Here is a 24864-nt window from a genome sequence, read left to right as displayed (position 1 = left end):
CTTTACTTAGGTTTCAAACAATGCAATAAATTCTGTCTTAAGTAGCAGATAGGGGATAATGACAATGTTTAGAGTAGGTCGAGCAATTTAGGAAAGAGAACTTAGATAATATAGGAAGGCTGTATTTGGAACATACAGGAAATTTAGGAAGACGTTTGGAAATATGCATATGTCATGTAAGGAGCAGCATAATCATTTTATCTACCAGAAGCTTAACCTGTAATGATATTTATCTGAAATTATTGATAAAAGCGTTAACTGGTCATTTTAAACTTTCTCTTACTACATCCAAGATCGCAAGGAGATTTCCTAGGTCATCCATGTTCCAGGGTGATGTTCCACAGTCGTCCTCTCTTTGGGTTATCAGTCCTTAATATTGTTACTGTTACATTAATTGTAATGTAGAGAGGTGATAGACTTGCACATTGATCATACGCACACATTAAGCCTTCTCACCTGCATTTTGTTTTAGCTGGGAAAATGGTAGCTGAAGTCACCTAGCCAGCTTGTCTATGTGGGTTCTTTTGCTTTGTTTTGTTTTGTTTTGCCTTTTCTCAAGCAAAATAACACCATTTATTTAGCTGCACAACAGAATTCAGAACTAGACCCGCGTGTAATGATGGTAAAGCCTAGATGTTTCTCTTGTGTGCTTTTAGCCTTAGTCTACATGATGAAAAGCTCATTCTTATAAGAGTGAGGTAGGGTGTGTTGCTTTGAGCACAAGTAACTCATGTTAAAAATAAAATGACAAAGTATCTGTTCTGTCACTCACAGTTACGTGATGCTTTTTCAGTTGCAGCTATTTATCAGTGCTTTTGAACAAAGGGCTTTGTATTTTCTGAAACAATTTATGTTAATTGTATAGCCACTTTGTGATGATATTTCAGTAAGTAAAAGTAACATCCAGAGCCAATTTGAAATCTAAAACATATAAGAGACATAAAAGACACCACCAGTATTTTGCTGGTTATAGGCATCTGTGATTTATTAAATATATTATTTTTCATTAGTGTACATGAAAAGATCAGTATCAGTGACATCTTCTCTATGACTTCTTATGTATTCATCATGCATTATACCGCATTTATGTCATTCATATTGATTAAAATGGCTGTCAAAATGCATATGTTAAAAATCTGTCCCAATAGTTACATCACGTTACTTGAAATACCCTTATATTGTTTAGTGTTTTAACATGCATATTTGTTGTTTGCACTTTATAATTTTTTGGACAAGTATAGTTGCTCAAGGTGCAACCGTTAGAGTAATTAAATGAGATTGTTAACTGTATCATTATCTTCAAAATAATTTCAAGTAAATTCAAAATAATTTTGATAATGTGGAGCCTAGAGATCTACTTGTATCACCTTAAAGCAGGTCCTGCATTCAGTTAGCCCAATTGAGCCCTGGACTTGTGTCTGTATCAACTAAACTGCTGTTAATTATTATAGAAATGCAAATACTTGAATTGTGAGTGTTGGAATGTGAAGTTGAGTCCCACATACATGACAGGTAGTGATCTGAGAGCGAAACAAGGTAACGTAATATTAAAAACAGAATATACTTTGTTTGCGTTATTTTTTACAATACAAAACTTCTTTCTACTTAAAAATATTTAAATTAAAAATAACTTCAAATCCCATATTTGTCCTCCTTGTTTTTAACATACCTAAAGGGCTAAGTAAGAAGAATATTGCCTCCATGTAGGGAGAAGCAGGATAATTTGTGCTGATTTGGAATTTGAGGAACTGAAAACTATTTCTGCCACTGTCCCTGATACCATTGTTGATATTAATGAGCACCATTGGAAGAGGCAGAAAAATGTTGAAGCTTGTCCCAATATTTTCTGAATCAGAAAACCTAGTAAGCTACAAAATTTGGTCATTTTCTCTAACTTTGGTGTTTTGTCCTGGAATTTTTGAGGAGCAAAACAAATATGATTACTCAAATCCATAATGAGGCCTCAAAGTGGCACCTGCAATTAGGAATTGTTTTTTTTTTTCTTCATGATCTTGGTAATGTCTCCCTTTACCAGCTAGATGTTTGATTTACTGCCTCAAGAGCTCAAGAGGGGAATACCAGCTTTGAAGGCCACAGATACTTTGATTAAGAAATTTCCTCCCGTGCATTTCAGAAATAAAAGGGGTGAAGAGATTCGTATGTATTTTCATACTACTTCTGGGTCCTGGATCCTCCTGGGAAGTCTGTGCATGTTGACAAACTGAGGTAGAGCATCATTTGAGCCTGCATTTTTGCTAGTGCCTCTTGTGTTCCTGACTCACGGGATTATTAGCCATGGACCTGAGGACACTTGTCATCAGTAATTTGTCATTTATGATTCCACTTAATAAATATGGGGATGATTTTTAAGGATTCCCCTCCTCTTTCACTTAATGTTTCGTGCCTTCTCATCTTTATGTTCCTGATGAAGTGCCTGTAATAAATAGGGAGAAATTAATTCTCTTGCGTGGAGACGAAAGGGAAGGCTTTTGCTTTTATTTGGTTGGGAATTTTATTCCAAAAAATATGGGTACATTTACATTGTGGTTACTCCCAAAGTCTTCAATAAGGGCCGTAAAGCTTATTTCATCTTCTGAAAAAAAAAAACAAATAAGTGAGTTAATAGGTGTTGAGGCTTTCCTCTGATTTAGTTGCTTTAGGAGAAAACTCTGAAAGTTTTATGGACCCTCCCTGCATTTGCTTCTTTGTTTTGTTTCAGTACCTACAGATCAGTGGTTGATCTACTCTTGTAGCTATTCTTGTTTTACAAGGTCTTCACTCTTAAGTCTGTTGTAACTTAGCCATAGGTCCTTACCCATAGCTTTAAACAGATAATTCTTCTCAGAGACCAAGCTCAGCCTCAGTTATATCTTGATCCAGGTTCTCTGTGCGCGGATGAGTTGCCGTCTTCTTCCTGTGGACAAGATACCTGTTTATATCTTCAAGTTCTTTGAGATATTTGAAACAACAGTATTGGGAAGCGAAAAACAGAACAAGGAAAACAGACAAAAATGATGTGGACAAGAAGATGGCAGTAATCCTGCTGGTACCCCACAAATTGGTGCTATCAAACTTTGGAAAGGTTTGAGTTACAAAATACTCCTCCAACTGGCGACTGCATTCAAGGGAAGGTACTGGTCTAAATCCATTAGGTGGTTTCAGTGTAAGCCTCCCTGGAAAGATATTTCAGTATCACGAAACCACAGCATTTTACAGTATTCTCTGTCTTTGACAAGTCCCTAAAAGTATATTATTGTCGATGCTGAGTGTGGGAGGTTGGTCTGTTTTCTACTAATATGAAAGTCTGCATTTTTGGTAAAATGACCTGTTTATTTTTATAAGCACCTAATTTCCCTACAAAACTATTTGAGCTTGCATTTCTTGGACAGCTTTTCAGTCGGGTTCTTTTAAAGCAAAACCCCAAGCCCCACATTCCCTGCCCACCCAAACAACTGAAGAAAACCCTCAGCTTTCATTTGGTGAAATGCCTGTCAAACTCAATAGCTCCCATCTTGACTCTGTCCCTGATAATGTGGCCTTGGAGCTTCTTTGCTTGGGCTGAGCTAGGGGGAATTGCCATGATTTCTCTACAAAATCTGCTGGTAGACCTGGGAAAGTAAGGAACGTGGGGAAATGCCTTTCTTTTCCTTTTCCCTTCTATTTTATAAGGTGTGATGTCCATTTACTATAACATCTACTGTTGAACCTACAGTTCAGGGCAATGCTCGTGTTCCCTTGAAATTCAAGCAGAAGAGGAGGGCTAGTGTGAATAATGTGAAAATCTTTCTGTCTCCATAAAGTTGACTTTGCGAACTGCGGTTTACATACACAAGCCATTCACATGCACGCAGGAAGTTTTCTTGCCTTTTGCTAACTGCAGTAGAGTCAATGAAATTAGAGAATAAGTGATTCGTTGTAAATATTTAGTGAACTGTGACTAAGCACCTTTTAATAGAAAATGTCAGTGTTTCAATTCCAGAGGTTGGACTGTTTATGAATAGTTATATTTTATAAGGTACTTTGTCATGGGTCACGAGATATTTACAGCAAATCTTTTTTTAGTGAACTTTCTTTTTTTTTTCTTTTTTCTTTCTTTTTTTATTCATTAAAAGAACTCATGAGAATTTCCTGGAGGTACAAAGCAGGCTCATAACTACACAGTATGCCACTGAAAAAAGCTATTCCTGCAGTTTGCATTTCCTTCTGTCTTGTCAGCCCGAGTTTTCACGACAGCTCCATTACTCTGCCCGTAGATAACGTCTTTGAGGGAAAGAAGGGGAAATTAAAGACATAAAATGTTAGCGCAGTTTGGGAAACACGTTTAAACTCTCTGCTTTTCTATAACTGTCCAGAGAAAGTGCCTAGTAGTTGGGATATACATTAAGAATAAAAAGCAAACTTGCTTATATTATTACTGTGTCTTAATCTCTGGCTGTTTTGTTTAAAAGTGGTAGAAGAACAGTAACTATTAGATGATGATTTAGCTTCTGATATTAAAAAGAAGAAGAAGAAAAACTGTAATACTTGGAAGTGATTTTTCCATCCAGCTTTGTGCAATTTTGTCTTTTACTCCATGTCAGCCATTAATGACCACATTTAGACTGCTTAAATTGTGCTTAAGATGAGGATTAGGAAGGCCTGAGGAATGATTCAGAGAGACTGCCCAAGTGAAATCCTACAGCCTCCAAAAGCCAACAAGGCTTTGGTTGTTTTCTAGAAGCTCTTGTGAATTTGAAAACTGCGCTTACCTGGAGGAGGAGGAGGAGAAGGAGGAAGAAGAGGGAGAAGTTGGGAGACTGAGCTCTGCTGCATTTCGGAGGGAGGAGAAGACCCCAGCTGGTCTCTAGTGGTTTTGTAATTCCCAAATAAGACCCAGCACTTTAAGCACATAGGCAGGAGTGTCAGAATAGATGCCAGAATTCCAAAACTGGACACTTTATTTTGCAACTTTTATAATGTTCAGCATAGATTGCCTTAAGGTGATGCAAAACGTGCTTGCATGGTTAGGAACTGCCTGCTCTCATCTGTACCTTTGCAACCAGATTGGAGAGTCTCTCATTTCATGGATACTTACATAAGAATGAAAATAAAAAGAATAAAAACAGACTTTTCTTTGTTCAGCAAATGTTCTCCATTTAATTCTTTCCCTTAAAATGTTTTTTAAGTTTTCTACAATTGATTGGATGAATCTCTTTTGATTAGTCATGGGGAAGATGAAAGTAAATAAATACAGAGTGAGACAGTGGAGTCTGACTGGAGAAATTCATTTGAATCATAGAAACTTTTCGATTTGTGTCAAAAAAAAAAGTTAAAATAGCTCACATCTGGTGGGTCATGACAAAGACTTTTTTTTTCCCTTTTTTTTAACATTGGTGAGTCAATGCTGCAGACAAATTTTATAGTTAATAATCTTCAGTTCTATTATAATGCCTTTTTTTTAATATATAAGCCTGGAAAAATCAAGGCGAGTAATTTCACACGTTTCTGAATCCCATTTATAGCCTGTACACAGCTCTCCTCTATGTCTTGTTTGTAAGCTCAGCAAGGCGAGAACAACTTGGGCTATTTTTTTCCTTCCTGCTTTTAGGTTAAAGCAAAAGGAGCTTGCTTGTTTGCTCCGTTGTCTTCCACGATAATGAGGAACATGCCAGCAGAAGCTCTATTCCAATGACTGGAAAAATAGAGGTGCTTGGGCTGTGTCTCTTGGGTGGCTTTTTTTGTTTGTTTGTTTTTCTACCTCTTTACTAAGAAGACTGTTGCGGGGATGTCCTCCCATTCACAATTGTAAGGACCACCGCTTCTCCCACGGGCTGCTGAATATCACTCCTGTTGCCATCCCCGGTAACCACACTAATTGCTTACATGGAAAAGTAATATTAGGAAAATATTAAGAGAAGCTAAAAATACTTTAAATATCATATAGCAGCTGGAAACAGGGAGAGCCAGCACCTTCCACCAGCCAGATCTCCACGGACCACCAGCAAAGTGCTCCGGGGACCACTGCAACCGTGCAACCACATAACGTGCTTTGGAACACGTTCATCAAATATCACCTACTGCTTTTTACCTTGACCTCAGAAGACTTCCCGAGCAAATGGTAAACAATAAGCTTACATAGCGTGCCCAAGAGACTTAGGTTCTAAATAAACCCTGTATGATGGCACACATTTTTGAGAAAGCAGAGCTTACCGTAGACCACACAAATCTCGGCCATGAGCACCATGGCTTGTGTGTTGAGTGATGCCAAGCTGGACTTCTGAGAAGCGATGACTGTGTCTGGACATAGGAGCCCAGTCAGGATGTTATTTTTTTATTTTAAAAAAACAGCCCGTTGGCAAAAACGTCGGCATTTTGTGGCCTGTCCTGCTCCATGGTGCCCGAGGTAGAAAGGAGGACAGTTTTATGATACGAAGAGCGCTCTTCCGAAAGAAAGGAAAAGTGTCCTACTAAAGGCAGGACAAATTGAGGCGATAATCACTCTCCTCAAGCAGATCATTCCGATATGAAAAGCTACATTTCCTTTTGCCTCTATATGGTGGGATTCAGGGAATGGAAACCACAGTTTGGCTTGAGGGAAATTCAGTGTTTCCCCCAAACCAACCTTTGCTTCCTTGGTCTGGAAGGAGGGAGAGAAAGGGAATGAAGAGATGCTGAAAGCCTTGTACAGCAGCGTGCCCTGCTTGACTTTTTTCCTCAACAGAAATAGAATTTAATTTCAGAATTTTAAAAATTCTTAAAATTAAAAAAGCTGGGCATCTTTTGCTGTCAGTCAAGATGTGGAACCTGTACTTAATTTCTTGCAGAATTTTTGTATACCAGCATAGAATTGTGCTAGGAAACTTGAAAACTGTTATATAGGTGAAAGTAAATAATTGCAAGTATTTCTTCAGAATGACTTCGTGACTCACTGGAGTGCTTCTCTTCTCTCTTCTCTTCTCTTCTCTTCTCTTCTCTTCTCTTCTCTTCTCTTCTCTTCTCTTCTCTTCTCTTCTCTTCTCTTCTCTTCTCTTCTCTTTTCTTTTCTTTTCTTTTCTTTTCTTTTCTTTTCTTTTCTTTTCTTTTCTTTTTTTTTCCTTTTTCATGTCTGATTTTACCTAATAGCATTAGGTAAATGCTATTCCATGTATTCCACAATGCTAGTCCAAATGCTATTCCGTGTATTCCAAATGCTAGTCCAATGTATTCCACAATAGCTAATGTAAATGTTTCTCCCTGGATATAAACTGTCATGCACATTTAGCTTGAATTCTCAGCATAGCTCATTTGTTTATTTTTCATAAAAAGAACAATGTAATCTTAAATTCAAGTTTGGATGGATATCAAGTTATCCTTTGCATTCAGCGCTTTTGAACTATGATCTGTAAAATGAAGTGACTATTCTTTTGTTTTACCTTCTGTTGAGACATTCTGCAGTTATTCTTGGTCCGATTTTTTCTTAGTCTTTTATTCTTGATTTATAGTTTGTATGCACTATACTACAACTTCAGATCAATCTTTTCAGTTTTTCACTATTTTTATTATATAGTTATTAAATAACCAGTCCATATCTGATATTTGTGAATTGTGAATTTTCTGTAAGCTCCTTTTTTCACCTCTCTATTTTTTTTCCTAGCTTAGATTTCTTACCATTTATCCCTTTTTTTAAGGCATCTCTAAATTTGGTTTCTGTACTCCGGAATATGTTGGGGTTTTTATTTATTCATGTTGTTGATGGACACGTTGAATGCCACTGAGCTTCGCTCAATGTACTGCGCTGCTGGACAGTAAATTTTTGGTAACTACTCTTAGTGTAATCACTTATGCATCTCTTGAGCAAGCACTCATTAAGATACCTTGGCTCATATTTCCCTAGACTGCCTACAAGAGGACTTTTCTGAAGTCCAGATATTTCACATCTACTGCTTTCTACTTCCCACTGAGACACAAAGGAAAAAAGTAAATTATTATTTTGTTTCTAAGAAATCTAAGAGAAACAGACATCTAAGAAAGCTATTTCATGTTGCATTTTGATTAGCTCTCTGCACTCAAATTGATTGTTTAATAATTTGATTTATTGCCCAGGTGGCTCAGTGAAGACTGTGTTCTTGTGTTTGTGTGTTCATGCCCTGCTGGAGTTTCCTAAGGCTTGGGAAGGAGATGGGGTAAGAGCAGAAGACAGAAGACAGCTACTTAGGCTTTTATTTGGAGATACGGGAGACTACAGATTCGATCCATATTAATTGTGTGGACAGGATTCTTTTTGGCTGTATTTTCAACCCTCACTTTTTATATTGCCTGTATTTCTTTGAACAGCCTAAGTCAATGGTAAAGTGAGGAAAATAACTTGTGTTTTTTATGAGATTAATTGTCTAAGTGGCGATTTAGTGTTCATGCTCGGAATAACTGTGAGAGAGTGCATTTTGGACAAAATCAAAAACCATGGTGTAATTAATAGACACGGATGTGGTCCTCTTCCAAAGTCCTTGCTTTTGTTTTTGTAGCAAGTAGATTAAGCCTAGGGTGATTGTAAAACATCAATATTTTATAAAACTCTTCTTTTCTTGTTCCAAAAATTCTGCCAAATTGTACTTAAGTGAAGTCTTCTAAGGAAAAAGCCTGTAAGAGTTCCTTACTATAAATACATTTTTGTGATTTTAAGAAGAATGGGGTATTTATAATGGATTGAAGCAGAGCTTCTCTGCTCTGTGTTATCTTTATAATGTTTGCCATAAAGTGCTTCCAGGCGACATCTTGACTTCTGTAATTTTTTTCTTCCTTCTCGTTGGTGCCTGGAACGGATTATTGTGGGTTATAACATTTTAAAACATTTAAGTAATCCATTTGAAAGCAGGAAAAGGAGCACACCGTTGATACGAAATTGCACTGACCTTCCAGAAAAGATTTTATCGCAGAACTTCTAGTTTCTTACTCTAGGGAGAATGTGGCATAGTTTGATTTCTGAAATAAACTATGTTTTAAAGCTTTGCCTTTGTAAAGGAAAGTGATGTCTCTTATGGCAGAATTTTATCTTCAAGAGTGAGAGCATTAGTGCAGTCTGAAGTTAAGCCTCAGTTAAACCAACTACTCAAAGCAATTCTTCTGTTTTAATGGATGTGTGCCTGCTCTTCTCAGCTGGTACTTTATTTTTTTTTTTCGGTGCCTAGTTGGGAAAATAATTTTGATTTTTCACTTGCACGTTCAGCAATAGTACAGAATAACTGGTGTAACATCTCAGGGTGGACTTTTTGGGTAGCTAGGAGGTTGTGTGGCTTCATTAGTTGTAGATAGCGCGAACTGGTGTGCTCCTATCTTGGCAACAATAATTTAAAGCACTCTGATCTACGGACTACTGATTATTCAAAAGGCCATATTGTGTTTTATAGCTGATCAGTGGAGTTTTGTTAAAATAAGTAATATATATTAAAAAAAAGGAAGATTACGCATATTCAGTTTTAGTGCATCTGTAAGAAATTTTGAGATTAGTAATGCGCCATTAGTCCCAAATCGTTCCGTATTTGTGAGACAGAGCACGTTACTCAGCACCTCTATATTCCTTCCCATTATTAAAATGAGTTACTCCAATGTCGATCTGCCGCTAGTTCTGCAAAGAGGAATAAATGAAAATACAGGCTCTCTGCATGCTTTGGCAGACTTTTCAAAGCCATTTTGTTTCACTATTAAAATCGGGACCTTAAAAGAAATCTGATTTGCAACCGCTGCTTTGTCAGTCAAGCCCTTGTCACCCGTCACCGAGAGGCGTACGGGTGTTTCACCGCTTCGCCTGTCGCGTGTCCTGGGACACTGTGTGCCCTTCTCCAGGAACTGGTGTCAGCAAAGAGAGTAAATTGGGAAGAGAGATATAAAATGTGCTAAATTCTGATAATGGAGTGTGCCATTTGACAGGCGGATGTAATTATTACCATTTAAAACCTCTAAAACCCCATCCATACAGTTATGAAATTAATTTTTAGAGCAAAGGACAAGACAAAATGGTCTTAGCATTTTGGAGAATACAAAAGGACTAATACTCATCCTCCAAAAATTAGCATAAGGCATTCATCCCCATTGAGTTTCTTGTGGATTAGTTTAAATTGTCTCATGGTTTTAATCTAGATAGAAAATAACGAGGGATTTCCACATTTGGTTAACACTTACAATGTATATGTACAGAGAAATTATGTTTTGACTTGCTGCTCTCCTCATCATTTTTTCGCCCTATCCTCATGAGAGCAGACTGAACACGCATCTCTCTTGGCCTGGTTCAACTCCATTTGTGTTTGGGTATATTGTTGGGATGAACTTTTCTTCCTAGAGCAGAAACGACTGATCGTAGTCCAGTCTGTCGGGTCTAGAAAGGCAGTTGTCTCATTTATTTCCTGAAAAAAAACTGAATGCCTTTGTGACTGAACAAATGGAATGGATTATGTTATACAACTGGAGTAAATTATATCTTCTTCCTTTGGCTGTCATAAGGATTTGTGCAATTAATTTATGTTTAAAACTCTTAACTGTTGCAGTTTGGTGCATGCTGATTAGTATATAATGGTACTGAAAAGGGTCCTTGCCACAGCTTTGTGTTGGGATAATTCTACTGTTTTTCAGCACTTATAAAGTACTTACAATAGTATAAGGAGGGAAAAAGACAATAAAACCAAACAAAGCAGGGTGAAACCTATTGTTTTCCTGAATAAGTAGGACTTTTAAAAGCACCTATGTAGCATATCTGCCCAAATACTGGCATTTACTTATTTTACAAAAACACCATGAACTTGTCCTTACAACAGTGTACAAAGAGTAATCCAAGTGAAAGCATATGTAAAAGGATTATTCTGATTATTTCAGCAAAACTTTTGCACATTCACTGTGACAGAGATGTGCCTATACCTCGTTTGTTGAAAGTAGACCCATATATGCAGCTGTCATAGCAATTGAATTGTTTTTATGTATTGATAATTCATAAAGTTCTTCGACTGTGGAGAAAATACTAAAATATTTTTAAAACAGTGCAGCAAGTTTATTCAAATACATAGTTTTCAGTGTTTCCGGCAGAGAAGTTAATTCCAAGATAATTGCTGAGGGTTTTAGCTCTTTCCAGATGTATTTAAACAAGTTAATAGGATGCTTCCACGTAATAAATGAGTAGATAATAATTAATTTTAATAGCTTCCTATTACTGCTCTTGACTATATCAAAGTAGAAGAGTGGGGAGTTGCTGTTGTTTGCACCATCAGGGTAGTGAGATACATTTTCTCTGATTCCTGTTGATATCAGATAGGAAAATACGGCTAAACTCGTAGTCTGTTGTCTAACCCAGGTATGGGCCTAAGGAAGGAGAACTCATGGTCTCCCTTGAGGGGTTAGGGAAGGTCTTGGTGATACTTTCATGCATTCTAGTGATATAGGAAGACCCAGGAGATTAAAAAAAAAAGTCAGGAAAGAGGCAGAGAAAGTAATAGTAGAAGAGGTATTGGAAGTCACTATCAATTACTTAACTTTGTATGAAGAATAATGTGATTTTACTATCCAGATAACTGGGTAACATATATCCCAGATACATATACTTGGAAAACTTCAGACATTGGATTTGGTTCCGGAAACCTCAGCATCCCTGTGGGTAGCTGTGTCTCGCCATCAGTTTTGTAGGAAGTGTAGGCTTTTATATGTATTGTTCTGAAATATATCTTAGCTTATTAACATACTATTGCTTTGTGCAGAGTTGTTCAAGTTCATGAAGGTTGTCATAGCTGGGAGGGAGCACCCAAATTTGAGTAGTAATGATCGTTCCTGTGTTCTGCAGCATTAGAAAGGAATACTGACTATAGCAAAGAAATGTTTATAGCAACAACAATCTGCCACTTTGTATCTATTATAAAGTATATCTTAGCATAAAATAGAATTTCTAGGTAGCTTGTTCAGCAATGGACATGGCAGACAAAATAGAGAGAATTGCTAGCTTTGGCTTTTGAGACTTTTTGAGGTGAAAGGCATCTCCATGTCATCTTTTCTTCATGACATTTCTGGCAATGTCAGGTTTATGGGAAGGAAACTTAGACTTTCCCATTCCCCTGTCATCTTAAGGACCAAGTCTAAACTTCCTTTTTTTAATGTTTATCTTTAGATTCAGCCCCATATGGCACCAAAGCGGATTACTCCAAAATACTTTATTGCTGATTTTCTAAAGTTTGTTTTCATTTGTTTGTAGTAATTTGCAGTCTCCTTCTTTCTGGCATTAGAATTGCTGGAAGTTTTCTGGATGTTCTTGTGCTCAGAGCCAAAAAACAGAATTTCTCTGTCACAAGCTGACACTCAACTCTCTCTCATATATATACTTAGGAGGACACTCACTTGCAGTATGAAAACATCTAAGCTCTATGAATTAATATGCTGTACATTCCAGAGGCATCCCTGCCAAACAGCTGTCAGAAACAAGATTTGTGGTGTATTATTGCGGCACTGAGGAGAAGTGAGTCTAGATATTATCCAGCTCAAATATATCTAGTAGTTGTTTCTTCCTCTGTGATTTTTGTGGGGGATCCTTGCCTGTTTTTTCAATTTGCAACAGTGAATTAACTGCTTGGCTGCCTGGTTAATAAATGCAGGATGGGAATCAGCTTGCTGATGCAGACACCTGTATTTAGATGTCCATAGTGTAGTTGTCTACATGCAAGTTAAGTGTCTAGCTTTCCAATAAGCATCAGCATAAGCTGAATCATCTTCCAGCCTCCTTTGGTTTTTTCTCTTCAACTGATAATGTTCTCTCCTTAATATATTTCTGTGCATGTGTCTCCACATGCCAGTGATGCCAGCCAAGAGACACCTCTTCTGAGTCTCAGTGCTGCTGTGTCCTGCATTAGGGATTGCCAAGTGTGGTGGCACGAGAGGTGATGCTGCTGCAGATGCACGTCCCGAGGTCCCCATCTTGTCCCAGCAGGCACACACACGGACACGTGCACACACTAAAACACACATATGTGCTTGTGGACCCCACATAGGGTCTATCGTCTTAACTTCTCAGAGTCAGTCTTGTACAATCCCTAAATGCTTTTCCCTGCATCCCATTCTTATATCCCATCTCCTAGGCAGAAACCCTCTTCAATCTGCAAGGTGCTCTGGGAAGCCTTACTCCTTGACTCAACTAATGGGTGTCAACTGCAAGAACCCCAGGAATGGCCAGGTCGGGTGTTCATTTTGCTGATCAGCTCTTGGTGTTCCTCTGCCTGTTGCCTTTCGCTCCATGTTCATAGAGATGAGCCTTTAATCACATAACTTTACATCCTACTTTGTCTGTAGGCATCTTCGTTCTCTTTCCATCATTGCAGGAAATACAGAGATTTTGGGGCACAGCACCTCTTGGACTGAAGGATGAGGAAACCCATTTGGAGAACTTGCATGGAAAGAGTTGTCCTCTGACCTCCACCTGTTATCGAGGTAGTCTAGGGACCTGAAACTAAATCCTGCTTTTAGGCATGTAAAACTAGAAAGGTGAAATTTGGAAATGAATCCAGGGAAAAGCTGTTTATGAACAGTGATCATTCCCAGAAAACGCTGTTGTAGACACATTGGGTGTATCTCCAAAGCTGTCCTCTTTAAACACAAACTGGGAAAACACAATCCATTTGGCTCCCCGCCCCATGATGAAATTATTCTGAAGTTTAATCTTCCTCTGCATATTCCGTTCTTTTTTTTTTTTTTTTTTTCATTCAAGGAAAGGATCTATGTGTCTCTGTGGAAAGTATAATATTATCTATGACTTCTGAAGAATCACAGAATCGTTAAAGTTGGAAAGGACCTCTAGAGATCGTCTAGTCCAGCGCATCAGTTTTCTAGTGCTGGAGTTGGTTCCTTCTCTTGGCTGTACGTTAGCCCTCGTATTTCATTACTGTTCTTCTGACATCTGCTCATTACAGAATCCATGTTATGGCTCAGTCTGTTATGCAAAATATTGTTTTGGTTTTCTCTTTTGTTTTCCAATTGTCTCTTTTTTTCTCACCTTTTCCCTTTAAGAAGAAAAAGTCTTTGTGTCAGATAGATGGATGCAGACCACTTGCAGCAGATGAAAACTAAATATTAAGTGCAATATAGATGTATCAATGGCAAACACCATAGGGGATTCTTGGAGATTAATAGAGATGAGTCAGGCCAGCAAGCAATGACAAATAAATACCACTGTACTGCAGGAAGAAAAAGTCTCTGCTTGCCTCATGTGGGGTCTTCAGGTGCATAAAAAACCTCAATTCTGCTGGGACCATCTCTGCTGCTGCATATCCTCTCATGCAGTGACAGCAAAGGAAAACTGTTAAAGATTTCTAGGAAAAAAAAAATTACGTTTCCCACCAGACTACCTCGCTGCTTTTATTTTTTTATTATTATTTTCTTTTTCTAAACTAGATTCACCAAATTTATTCAAGGTGGCAAATTCCATGAGCTGGGACAGCCTTGTTATGGTATGAACTCAGTGGAAGCCCTGGTAAGGGAAACTATTTATTTGAGCTTAATGTGCTCCCAGCCACCCTGGTTAGACTTCCTTTCTGGCCAGGATAACGTTTTCAAGGTGGAGGATGGGAGGTTGCAGCAGCTCTGTCTGCTCTCCTGGTGGTCTGGCCACCTGGAGAGCTCTTGCATCAAGGCTTTTCAAGAAGAGTCGCTGCTGTGCTTGGCCCCCATACCTTTTGCAGGCTTTCAAAACCCCAAGAAACAAAAGAAAAATGCTTTATCTATTTTTGTAGCTGCCCACGATTTTCAAAGTCCTCCTGATGTAGGTCTCCACACCATGAGTGACTCTAGTATTGCTCTAGATGCTCTAGCATGTGCTGAACGTAGATGGGTATCAGTGTGTTTGCATGTGTGTATTTGCACGTATACATGGATTTGGGGGACTGGACACTTGTCCCTTTTGGTGCACCTGGAAACATCATTACAGGAATTTAAATAAATTAGAAGTAGAAGCTGAAAGTAAGCAATGAAAGAGCGGAGCAGTCGCCTTTGTCCTCACCTGTGAAGGCCCTTGTAAGTTGATCACCCCCCGGTAAAAACTTTTCCGTAAAACAGAAAAACCTTTGAAATTTGATCATCTAGGCAAGCTTTGTTATTGCATGACCTGTATAATGGCGAGATGCACAGCGATGTGTTTGACAAGTCTCTTCTATTACCAGGGCCGTTTTCTGTATCATATTACTGTTTTGATGCACTGCTAATGTAGCATTTTGATGTATTTCTTCCTCAGTATAAACTTTTAGCAAGTCGAAGGTTCTTTTACGGACTTGTTAATCAATCATTAAAAGCAAAACATACATGAAATGAAATTCATAAGTTATATTAAAACATTAAGTTCCATTTCAGCTCCCAAAAGCAAGGGAACCATTTTGTTTGTTTGTTTTTTAGGGTTAACTTTTGGTTCTTAACCTGACTCATATTCTGCAACCTGACATAAATTGGAGTTCCCATCTCTGCAATGAAGAAGTACAAAGCCAAAAGTCATGCAAGAATTGAAGAGATTTCTGCTTTGCTCTCCATGTTATTGGGGATTTTACCTCAATAGAGTGTTGTTTCCAGAAGTACAAAGGGGCAAGGAAGTTCCCATTTGATATCCTAAAGTATAGTCTGCTATAAACTAATTAAAATCTGGAACTGGGAGAAAACATAACAAATACCGGACAAATATCATTAGTCTTTATTAAGGCTTCACCTTTTTCTAGTCTAAAAATTGTATGTCATTACAAAGAAAAAGGAAGCATCGGTGGTGTTTTTTTCTGAAACCACCAGCCTCGTATCTGGTTTTCTGGGTGTAGAAAAGAAGCTGGCAGAATTTACATGGGAAACCAAAGAATTGCAAAGAGCTTCTGAAGATCGAAAGAATGCGAGAGAAGAAGCTAGTAGGTGCACCTGGAAATCGAGTGGTGCTTTCGATTTCTACATCACTCTTGTTCATGTCCTAATTCAGAATTTTACATATCTTTTTGCATCAGAATGGAGCAAAAAGATCTGATAACTGCCTGCCCTTATATAAATACCCTGCATCTTGATTGCATCTCTTCCACTCCCTGTGCTGTATGTGGAGCTGGCAGTTGCAGGGAAGAGGGATCTGTAAACTAAGTACCTGCAAAGTAAGGTATCCCAAAGGAGAGCCAGCAATCTACTTCAAAAATAGGGTTTTGTCCTTGCATTTTGCTTTCAAAAAGAAAAAAAAAAAGAAAAAAAACCCCACTTTTATTTGTGTATGTGAAATGCTTGCTGATAAAAATGAACAAAATGATCCAGGCATTCATTACTCTCTTGCAAGTTTGTTTTCTTTTACTGTTAAATTTTATCCATAAACAAACAGGATTTTTAAATAATAAAGTGGCAGTAAGTATAAATGAACAGGGTAATATGACTGTGAAGGCTGAATTCTGTTTTTTTTATATATGATGTTGTGTGGTTAGAGAAAAGGTAAATTATTTCTACATTTTCTGTTCATTTACATATGTGCTCCCTTTTTTTTTCATACTCTCACTGATATCAAGCTAAAATTTGATATCATGAAAATTTCGAAGGCCATAGGTAGAATGCTGGCTACCATTTCAGGTTTAGGAAAGTAACCAACCTCCCTACCCCAACTCTGCACTTCTTTCATTCCTGAGATTCCATAGTAAAAGAGTAAGTTTTCATAGATAAAATGTTGCATTATTATACAGATTGGTAAGTGTGTAAATAATCAAAATCAACATTACTCAATTTATAGCTTTCTTGCTTAATATGTCATACAGTTGATGCATTAACAAATTATTTCCAGGTTGTGTGTAGCATGAAGAAATGCAAGAAAATTTTTGAAGAAAAATGTGATAGGTTATTCAGATAGGTTTCCAATTGAGAAGCATAGCTGGAAAGCTGGAATACCCAATTTCTGCTATGTTGGACCAAACTGAAAAAGTTGGGGTTTGGAAGTACAGAACAGATAGTGGTCAACTAAGGCAGGTAGCATTTATTGGAGTTTAGTTGCCCAAATATAAGTATTTACAGTCGTTTTGGGCATGAAAGGTCCTTCACTGGACCTTTATCTGCCTCTGTGGAAGAATACTGGCTACCAACAGGAAATATCTGTCAGTCCCGCTTGGATGCCTTGGACATTTCAGACTAAGTGCCTCTGATATTTTATGAGCACTGTCATCTTTTTATGACCATCAATCAGTTCAATCTTACAATGTAGCCATTAGGCACATCTCTTATGTAATATTACGTGTAAATTTGTTTCCTTTAATTCATAGGAGTTCCTTCTGTATCTTATCGCCATCTGCATTTAGATTTGGGATAAAAATTGTTATTGTTTTACCTTTTAGCATAATTATTTGGTAATTTTACATTTGAAGGGGGCTTCTAATGCAGAATTACTCCTGATTGGGCAGATGCTATGGCTTTGCCTGCTCTGTTTTTAATATGTGCCTGCAAACTGGGTTTTCCTCTATCTTCCTCCAATTTTTAGGTTTTCTCACTGTGTATTTTAGTATACATCTTCTTTTTTTCTGTTTAATAATATTATTTGATTTATATTCCATGCACTACACTGAGTGATCCATTCCATATGGTACACAAGTGTATAAAACTTGCAATTTTTATTCTTTTCATTAATTTTATTTTGTATGAGATCACCTACTTTGTTGCTTTTTAAAATCATTTTCATAACCTTGTAATAAACCATTTTTTCCAGGTTTTCCTTGGGAGATGCTCGCAGGCCACTGCATGAAACTGCGATATTGGTGGAAGACATTGTCCACACTCAGCTGATAAATTTGGTAAGAATACACATGACGAAATTGCCTTTACACTAAAGCTCCTTGAAATATGGTGGAATTTTCCTGACCAAGTTTTCATGATCCAATAATTCCTAACCAGTCTGTTTTTAAAAGCAATTGGATCCTATTAACTGAGGATGACATTCTGCTTTGATAATTTTAAGAAAGCACTATTAGGTTTGCGAGGGGTTAATCACTTTGCTGACAGGTACGTGTTCTGTTTGTGTGTTGTCTGTGGAGTAAAGCTGACACAATGTTCAGCAAAAGGCTTTGGTTCTTAAAAAAACCCCTCTACATAGTCACTTGAAGACTTCATTGATGATTCTTTTCATAATATTTGTGTATGATATATTAATATTTGTTAATATTTATTTTCTAATATTTTTTAATATTCAGTGTTTTCATTTTGTGTCAAGAACAATGCAGAAACAGTGAATAATTTTATATGCTGAAAGCCAGTGGAAGCCAATATAAATAATTAGAAATTACTGAAAAAGTTATGAGAACAATTAGGCTGTTTTGAATCTTATCCATCAAAAAATGTTCTAAAATGTGGACTTCTCCATAATTTTCAATTCAAATTCAGCACCGTCTATTAAGAAATTAGTGGGAGGATTTTACACTGCAGAACTTACCTTGGCAGGAACCTGCTGGTGTATTCTAGGGAAGTTTTGCACTCAAAACAGCAGTGTTTTATGTCCCCTCTAGCTTGGGAAGCATAGCAGCTCCTCCTTGCCCTTTCCCTCGCCATCACATGGGGCAGGTTCCGTGTTGGTCCTTTCCCGTCGGGCTCAGCTCGTCTCCCGTGGGTGTCCGGAGGCAACACAACGTGCAGCCCCGGGCCTCTTGCTTGGAGAGCCCGCACGTCTCGTAGCCCTTCCTAGCGCCAGCCAGAACGGGGCTGGCACAGGGAATAAACTGCTTTCCCAACCTTTTCCTCCTGGAACCCACGGCCGCGCTCCATTTCCGCGGCACTGGACGTGTCTTTAATGGCTCGTGGCGTTGACCCCTGGCAGCCGCACGCTCTGGCCCTCCGCGTCTGAGTGCCGTTTTTTGCACATCACAGAATCACGTTTGGCTTCCTTTAACCCTTCACCTTCTTCCTGAGCTCTTATTGCATATGTACATTAAGTTCATACGTCAGCCATGAATATGTATCCAGTATTCCAGTGTTTTCAGAACTGAAGCTGGCCCTGGGCGTGAATTTCTTGCTTGCTGCTTAAGATGTGCTCATCTTTCTCATGCCACCTGGTCGCGTAGTTCTTATTATGTAATTTAATGATTTCTTCCCCAAATTCCTCTCCCTTTTGTTGTTTGCAAAGCAAATATTTCGTTATACCAGCAAAATCATTTTTAGGCATGAAGTGATGCTGGCGCACTGCATGCATTTTTCCTATTAAACATTTGCAAAATGAACCCCCGCTTGTTGATTAAGTCCAGATTTGAGCTTCTGAATTCAAAAATATGTTGCCAGCTTAATTGCCGTTGATTGATTGACTTCTGATATCTCGGAAGTTTATAGTTCCAGCTTCTGATTTTCAAAGCTGATTTGAACTTTGCTAAATCAAGGCCCCGTTTGCACATATTTATATGGTTGCTACTTCAGACCTCCAGGTACTTCATGAAGTCAGGCTGCTATGGTAGATGCCTGTATTAACAGGTCAAATGCTTGAAGCATCGTGACTTGTGATAGGATTTTGTGTGTTTTGAACAATATGCAATAGGTTGTACTTTAAGTTTCATTTTACTAAATATATATACAAATGGCGAGAAGGAAATGAGCATCTCCAGAGTGTGATTCATGTCAACCCAAAATGAGTTTGTGAGTTAGGGGAGATGAATCACCTCCTGAGGAATTTATTTCCTCAGTTGACTAATAAGGGGTTCCTTTGGTGGCTGGCTGAGATTAGGACATCTAAAAATCAAGTATAAAAGTTAGGAGAGGTGAACTGCATCTCTTACATCTCTAGTGTAAGGTAATTGTATCAGAATACTAACATCACTTTGAAAAAAAAAATGGCATCTCTTAATTATAATAAATGCGTCAGCATTTGCATAACAAGTAATAAAATAAAAAAAATAGAATGAAATAGGTCTGTACATTTTTGATTCAAACAATTAATGTGAAGGACACAATGAATGTGCATTGTATTTTGAAATAAATTTCACTGTTGACTGATGGTATGTGTATTCAGAAACAATCTATAAATACATACAGAATGTCATTAAGACATCTCTAAATACATACAGATTGTTGCTGAATATTGAACTTTAAATTGAATAATAAATTCACTCTGCAACTCTATTTATTTATGCATACTAAGACAAGTGGTCAAAGTCAAGATTATATTGCTGTGTGGGATTAGGCACATGTAGATGTGTTTGTTCCAAAGGAAATTGTGCCTACACAAAAAGGAAGGAAAACGAGGAATACCAAAAGATCTTAATAAGCAATGCACAAGTTTTTAAATTACTTGCTCTTCCAACAAGGCCTGTTCTAGTTCTTTCTTTCATCATATGCAATACAATGTACATCTGTGGTAAGAATGCTCTGTGTGCAGCCCATTTAACCTTCTATTTTCAGGCACCTGTTTTAGCTCTGTAATTATATCAGCCACTTCTCTGCAAATTTCCACTGCCCAGAGTCAGGTTGAAAAGTTATAATTCGTGTTTTCTTTATCCTAAGATTGCATTCGGTGTGGCCCTCTCTAGTTTTGGTAAAGCCAGGGAAGCAAATTTCTGAAATTCTTAACAAGTAAATTGCTATTTAAGTAAGTATAAATATGAACTTTTTTGTGTAAGCGCAAGTGAACCCAGAGAACTGTGAATAGAAGCACTGTGTGAAGCATACTTGGGGCTGCATATTTGTTTTCTTTTATATGAAGACCTAGAAGATGACCCACTGAGCCCTTGGTTCCTTCTCTTTGGCCTTCAGTGAATTGGCTCATGGCCCATCTTCACCATCAGGTCCATGCAGGAGGTGCAGGAGAGCAGGGGAGCAGTCACATCGAAGTGGAGGGTAGTGTGTAGCTCCAGCCTTTAAGAAGAAGGTGTGTGTTTTGCATCTTCTGTATTCTAGTTAACATATTATTAGTAAGAAAGAATTGCTGTAGGAAAGGGAATAGAGATTGAAAGGGAGAACTAGAAAGCAAGGCTGGTGCTGTTACCTTCCCCATATTATCTGCAAATATGCTCACTCTTTGCAGGGCTCTTGAGTCATTATTCTTGTACTGTCTTAAATTTTTTTTCAAGTATCATTGTCTTTCCTATGGATTATCCATATGCAAGTGTGGTATGTTTGTGCCTGTCAGTGAGATCCTCTTTTGCAGAGCAGATGTTAAACATCCTGACTTTACATACTGGCTCTTGCAGGGATGATCTGATCTTTCTGAACAACGAGAAATGAGAGATGCACACGGGTCTAGTAGAGTCACAATATCCCTATCCAGAATTTTGGTAATATTGAGAATGAGAAGGGCTGTATCAGAGGAGAACATAGTATTATTTGACTAAAGTTAACAACTAAAGAGCTCTGGATTATCTTCTCCTGATGGGGTCATATCTCCATGCTGGTACTTGAGATGTTCTGTTCAAAGGCTGGAGGACGATAAGCCTGTGCTGTGCTACATAAATCAAAAAGCTTGTTGTGGAGTTACTCTTCTTGTGCTGGGAAAGTATTAGCTGGATGTTTAGTATCCGGGTCAAATAGCAGTAGTTTATTCCCAGGACGTGCTGGTTATGAGCAGTACTACACAGAAGTCTGAACCTCAGCCCTTTTTTCTAGATGTTGGATGGCTTCTGGGAACAGAATAGATTTATTTTTTATTTTAGCAGTAGCAAGGGATACAGCAAGGGAGCATGAATAAACTACACGTACACCCACCAAAAATATAAGTGTGTTTATATAAGCAGCAAAGCTCAGAAGTGACTACCTGCTGGTAAGTAACCACAGAAGACTAGCTGCAACAGCCTTGGACTGCATCCTTTGCAGGTTTTCTCTACTAGAATTCTTTGCACACTGTGACAAGCCATTGCTGAGACTGTCCTTAATGATAGAATTCATATTAATTGAGTTGCGGTTTATTCCTTATCAGCTGAAGTGTGTTTGCAGGAAGATAGACTGATCTCTTCAGCTGATGTCAAGCGATGGAGGTCAAACCCACTCAGCAGGTCTCTCGGGCTGCAGCAGTGTGGGCTGCGGTGAGCGCGCTCTGCAAACGGGCAGGAACGTGGCAGTGCCAGGAGCTTTCTGGAGCTGAGGAGCACTCAGAAAAACTGTAACATAGATTGTCCCCACATTTCATGGCATGGGATATCTGTGGGTTTTTTTCTTTTGTATCGTTCATGTTTGTGTTCCCATGGAAGATACCAATTCCATAGAAAATGCGTTGCTATCTTGTAATTATTAGCATTCTACCTTTAGATCCTTTTTAGAAGCATGTTTTGGGTCTCATGGAGATTGAATCGCATGCATATTTGCATGCATGCATGTGCATGCGTGAGCACTTTGCATATATACATAGGCCTTTTCCTCTGGTTTATTATTATTGGAAATTAATAGGCTCTTATACAGATGATATAGTAAATTCAGTCTCAAACAAAGCACAGGCCACAGCTTAAAATGAATAATCTGTGCTGAAATACATAGATTTCTTTTAAACCATGGAAATCCCAGATAGAACACTTGCAGTGACACAGCGATTCAACTGCACTTCACATACTTAGTAAGTCTTCAGTAGGTCCATCCTGTGAAGTAAATGGTTTTTGTAATAAGGACTTAAATAAACTTAAGTAAACATTGGGTAGCCACTAGAAAAACTAGTCTAGAAAAAGGAAAGGTGAAAATACAGAGGAAAGTAAAGGATATATATACTGATATGAAAAGTTAGGTACATTATAATGATTTATGTGAATTTTATGTTTTCAAAATGCCAGGCCTTTTCTGAATGTACTTGATGTGTTTTTGTTGCTTCACAGCTTTATTCCTTCAATTGCTAAGTATTTCAGTTTGAGAAAAAGGTACCAAAGTTAGAGGGAAGAAACCCGTTATGCACATATGCAGAAAAAAGTTGTGAGAATTTAAATAAAAAGAAAGATCAAACTTTTCTTGGTTCTTTATATCTTACTACAGCATTAAAAAAAAAACAGATTTTTCATTCACAAACTACATTTGTGATTTTAATGTATGTAACCTCTATGCAGTGCTTGAATCACACAGTTTCCAGTTTGTCTATTGCATTTTCAAACTGTTGGCCTTGTAACCTTATACAGTTAATTGTGGAATTTCTGGCATTCCTTTTTAGGGGAAAAAAAAAACCCTCTGAAAACTGCACATTCATTAGTAGAAATTGCCCAGTGATATAAACAAACAGTGTGAAGCACTGTTCACTCTTGATCACAAAGTTATAATGCAACTGTCACTTATGCCACCCCAGTGAGAGGAAAAGTCCTTGTTTTATGAGTCTGTTTTAAAACAGTAATAAAGTTTCCTGTGCAGGACATTAATTAGAGGGGTTATCAAAATAAGACAAACTAATATCATTTGTGATTGTACAAAATAAAGGAAGTTGAGGGTACCAGAGGGACCTCATGAATCACAGGATGGAAACAATCTTCTGGCTAACTAAACATTCAGACTTTGTACTGAGTCGCAGAGTATATATACAGCTCGGCAAGCCGGAACGCGCTCCGTGTTTACATGAATGGGAGAAAGGAGTTCACAAAAACCATCTGGGAAAAATCCTGGCACTACATGAGCCGTTCCTCCTACCGTAGAGTAACTTAAACCAGTAAAGCCATGGCACACCTGCCCTGGAAGAAAGCAGCCTGGAAAGTAAGTCTGAAACCAAAAATGCTGTGAGGACCAGCAATGTGTGATGAAAAAAAAGTCCAAGGACTTTCTGTCTAGGTAGCAGTTGCTAATTTCAAACTGTGCACACATCTCTGGAATGTGCTTGTCATTTAGATTATGTTTCTGCATCGCTAGGAGGAAGTTTAGGGCTTTTTCCCCTCTCTTTTCTGCTGGGATTTGCACCTTTAACAAATTGTTCTGGTTGCTGTTCTCATTTTTTTTCCACTAATGCAGCCTAGTAAATCCAGCTTCCTGTGCCCCAAAATGCAGGTTGCCAATCTTGTATTTCAATTCTTATACACCATACAGGTTTCTGTAGCTGCTCAGTTTCTTGATTGAGATTTCTCATTTTCTTCTTTTCTAATACTTCATCACTGGCAAGCATTTGAGTTCAGATTACTCGTGCAAATGGACAGCATTTCCTCTTTAATACATTAGTGCATCATAAAAAGTCTCTTAAGAAGACATTTTATGGAAAATTAAAATTGATGAACTCTCGTCTGACTAAGACTCGCCTTTTTCATCTTTAATGAATTTGAAAAATGGTGTCTTGAGTTTTCTGTTATACTAACTGTTACCATTTTACCTCATTCAGTTGTATTTATTCTAAAGTACAGAATCTACCTCATTTTTTAATGACAATATTCTAGTTACTTTTCCTCCAAAAAGGATTGATATACTGTACTTAAGTTTTTCATATTCAGCCAAACAAAATGGAAGAGGAGAAAATTGCAGATATTCTAATATCAGGAGAGTCTCTGCAAGTTCAAAAGACTTTTTTTTTAAAAAATTTTTACCTAATTCTACACCTATTTTTTTTATTATTGTAGCAAGAGCCGCTTAGAATCAGGGGTCCAGTAAGTGCGTTTTGGGACATATATGTTCTTTATACCCAGGGAACAAATGCAGTATTTGTAGTACTCCAGGAATCCCCTTCTGCGATTCTTCGGCCACTTCATTCAGTGCACATGATGCTCTGGTCGTGCAGTTGTGTATTGTATGGTATTCCAGCTTTATTTATTTCATAAGATTATGCATGAATTTTATAAATTAGGAAGGGAGGAGGGAAAAAATAAGGTTTGTTTTGAATTCTGATTTGTTGTGTGCAGAGCAAGAGTATACGTAAAGGCAAATGAAGTCAAAACATAATGCCTCTTCATTTCACTGGGAGGGTGAGAAGAGAAATTATCATTTGGGAAGGGCTTAGATACTTAATTAATATGAAGAACCCTATAGGAAAAAATAATGCCAGAAGGAAATGGATAA

General features: G+C 37.9%; 1 protein-coding gene across 1 annotated transcript in view; it reads left to right on the top strand.

The window, feature by feature from the left end:
• The window catches only part of SUPT3H (SPT3 homolog, SAGA and STAGA complex component), a 252076-nt gene that overhangs the window by 107444 nt on the left and 119768 nt on the right, over positions 1 to 24864 (top strand). The window contains exon 3 of the mRNA XM_088520123.1: positions 17663 to 17747. Within this exon, the coding sequence (XP_088376249.1) occupies positions 17663 to 17747 (85 nt within the window). The remainder of the gene's footprint in view (positions 1 to 17662; positions 17748 to 24864) is intronic.

The sequence above is a fragment of the Tinamus guttatus genome, unplaced genomic scaffold (genome assembly GCF_059628265.1).
Source record: "Tinamus guttatus ecotype Peru unplaced genomic scaffold, ASM5962826v1 Tinamus_guttatus_pri_ptg000080l, whole genome shotgun sequence".
NCBI lineage: Eukaryota > Metazoa > Chordata > Aves > Tinamiformes > Tinamidae > Tinamus > Tinamus guttatus.
The sequence above is the reverse complement of the archived record's forward strand: the minus strand, read 5'-3'. Positions and strand labels throughout refer to the sequence as shown.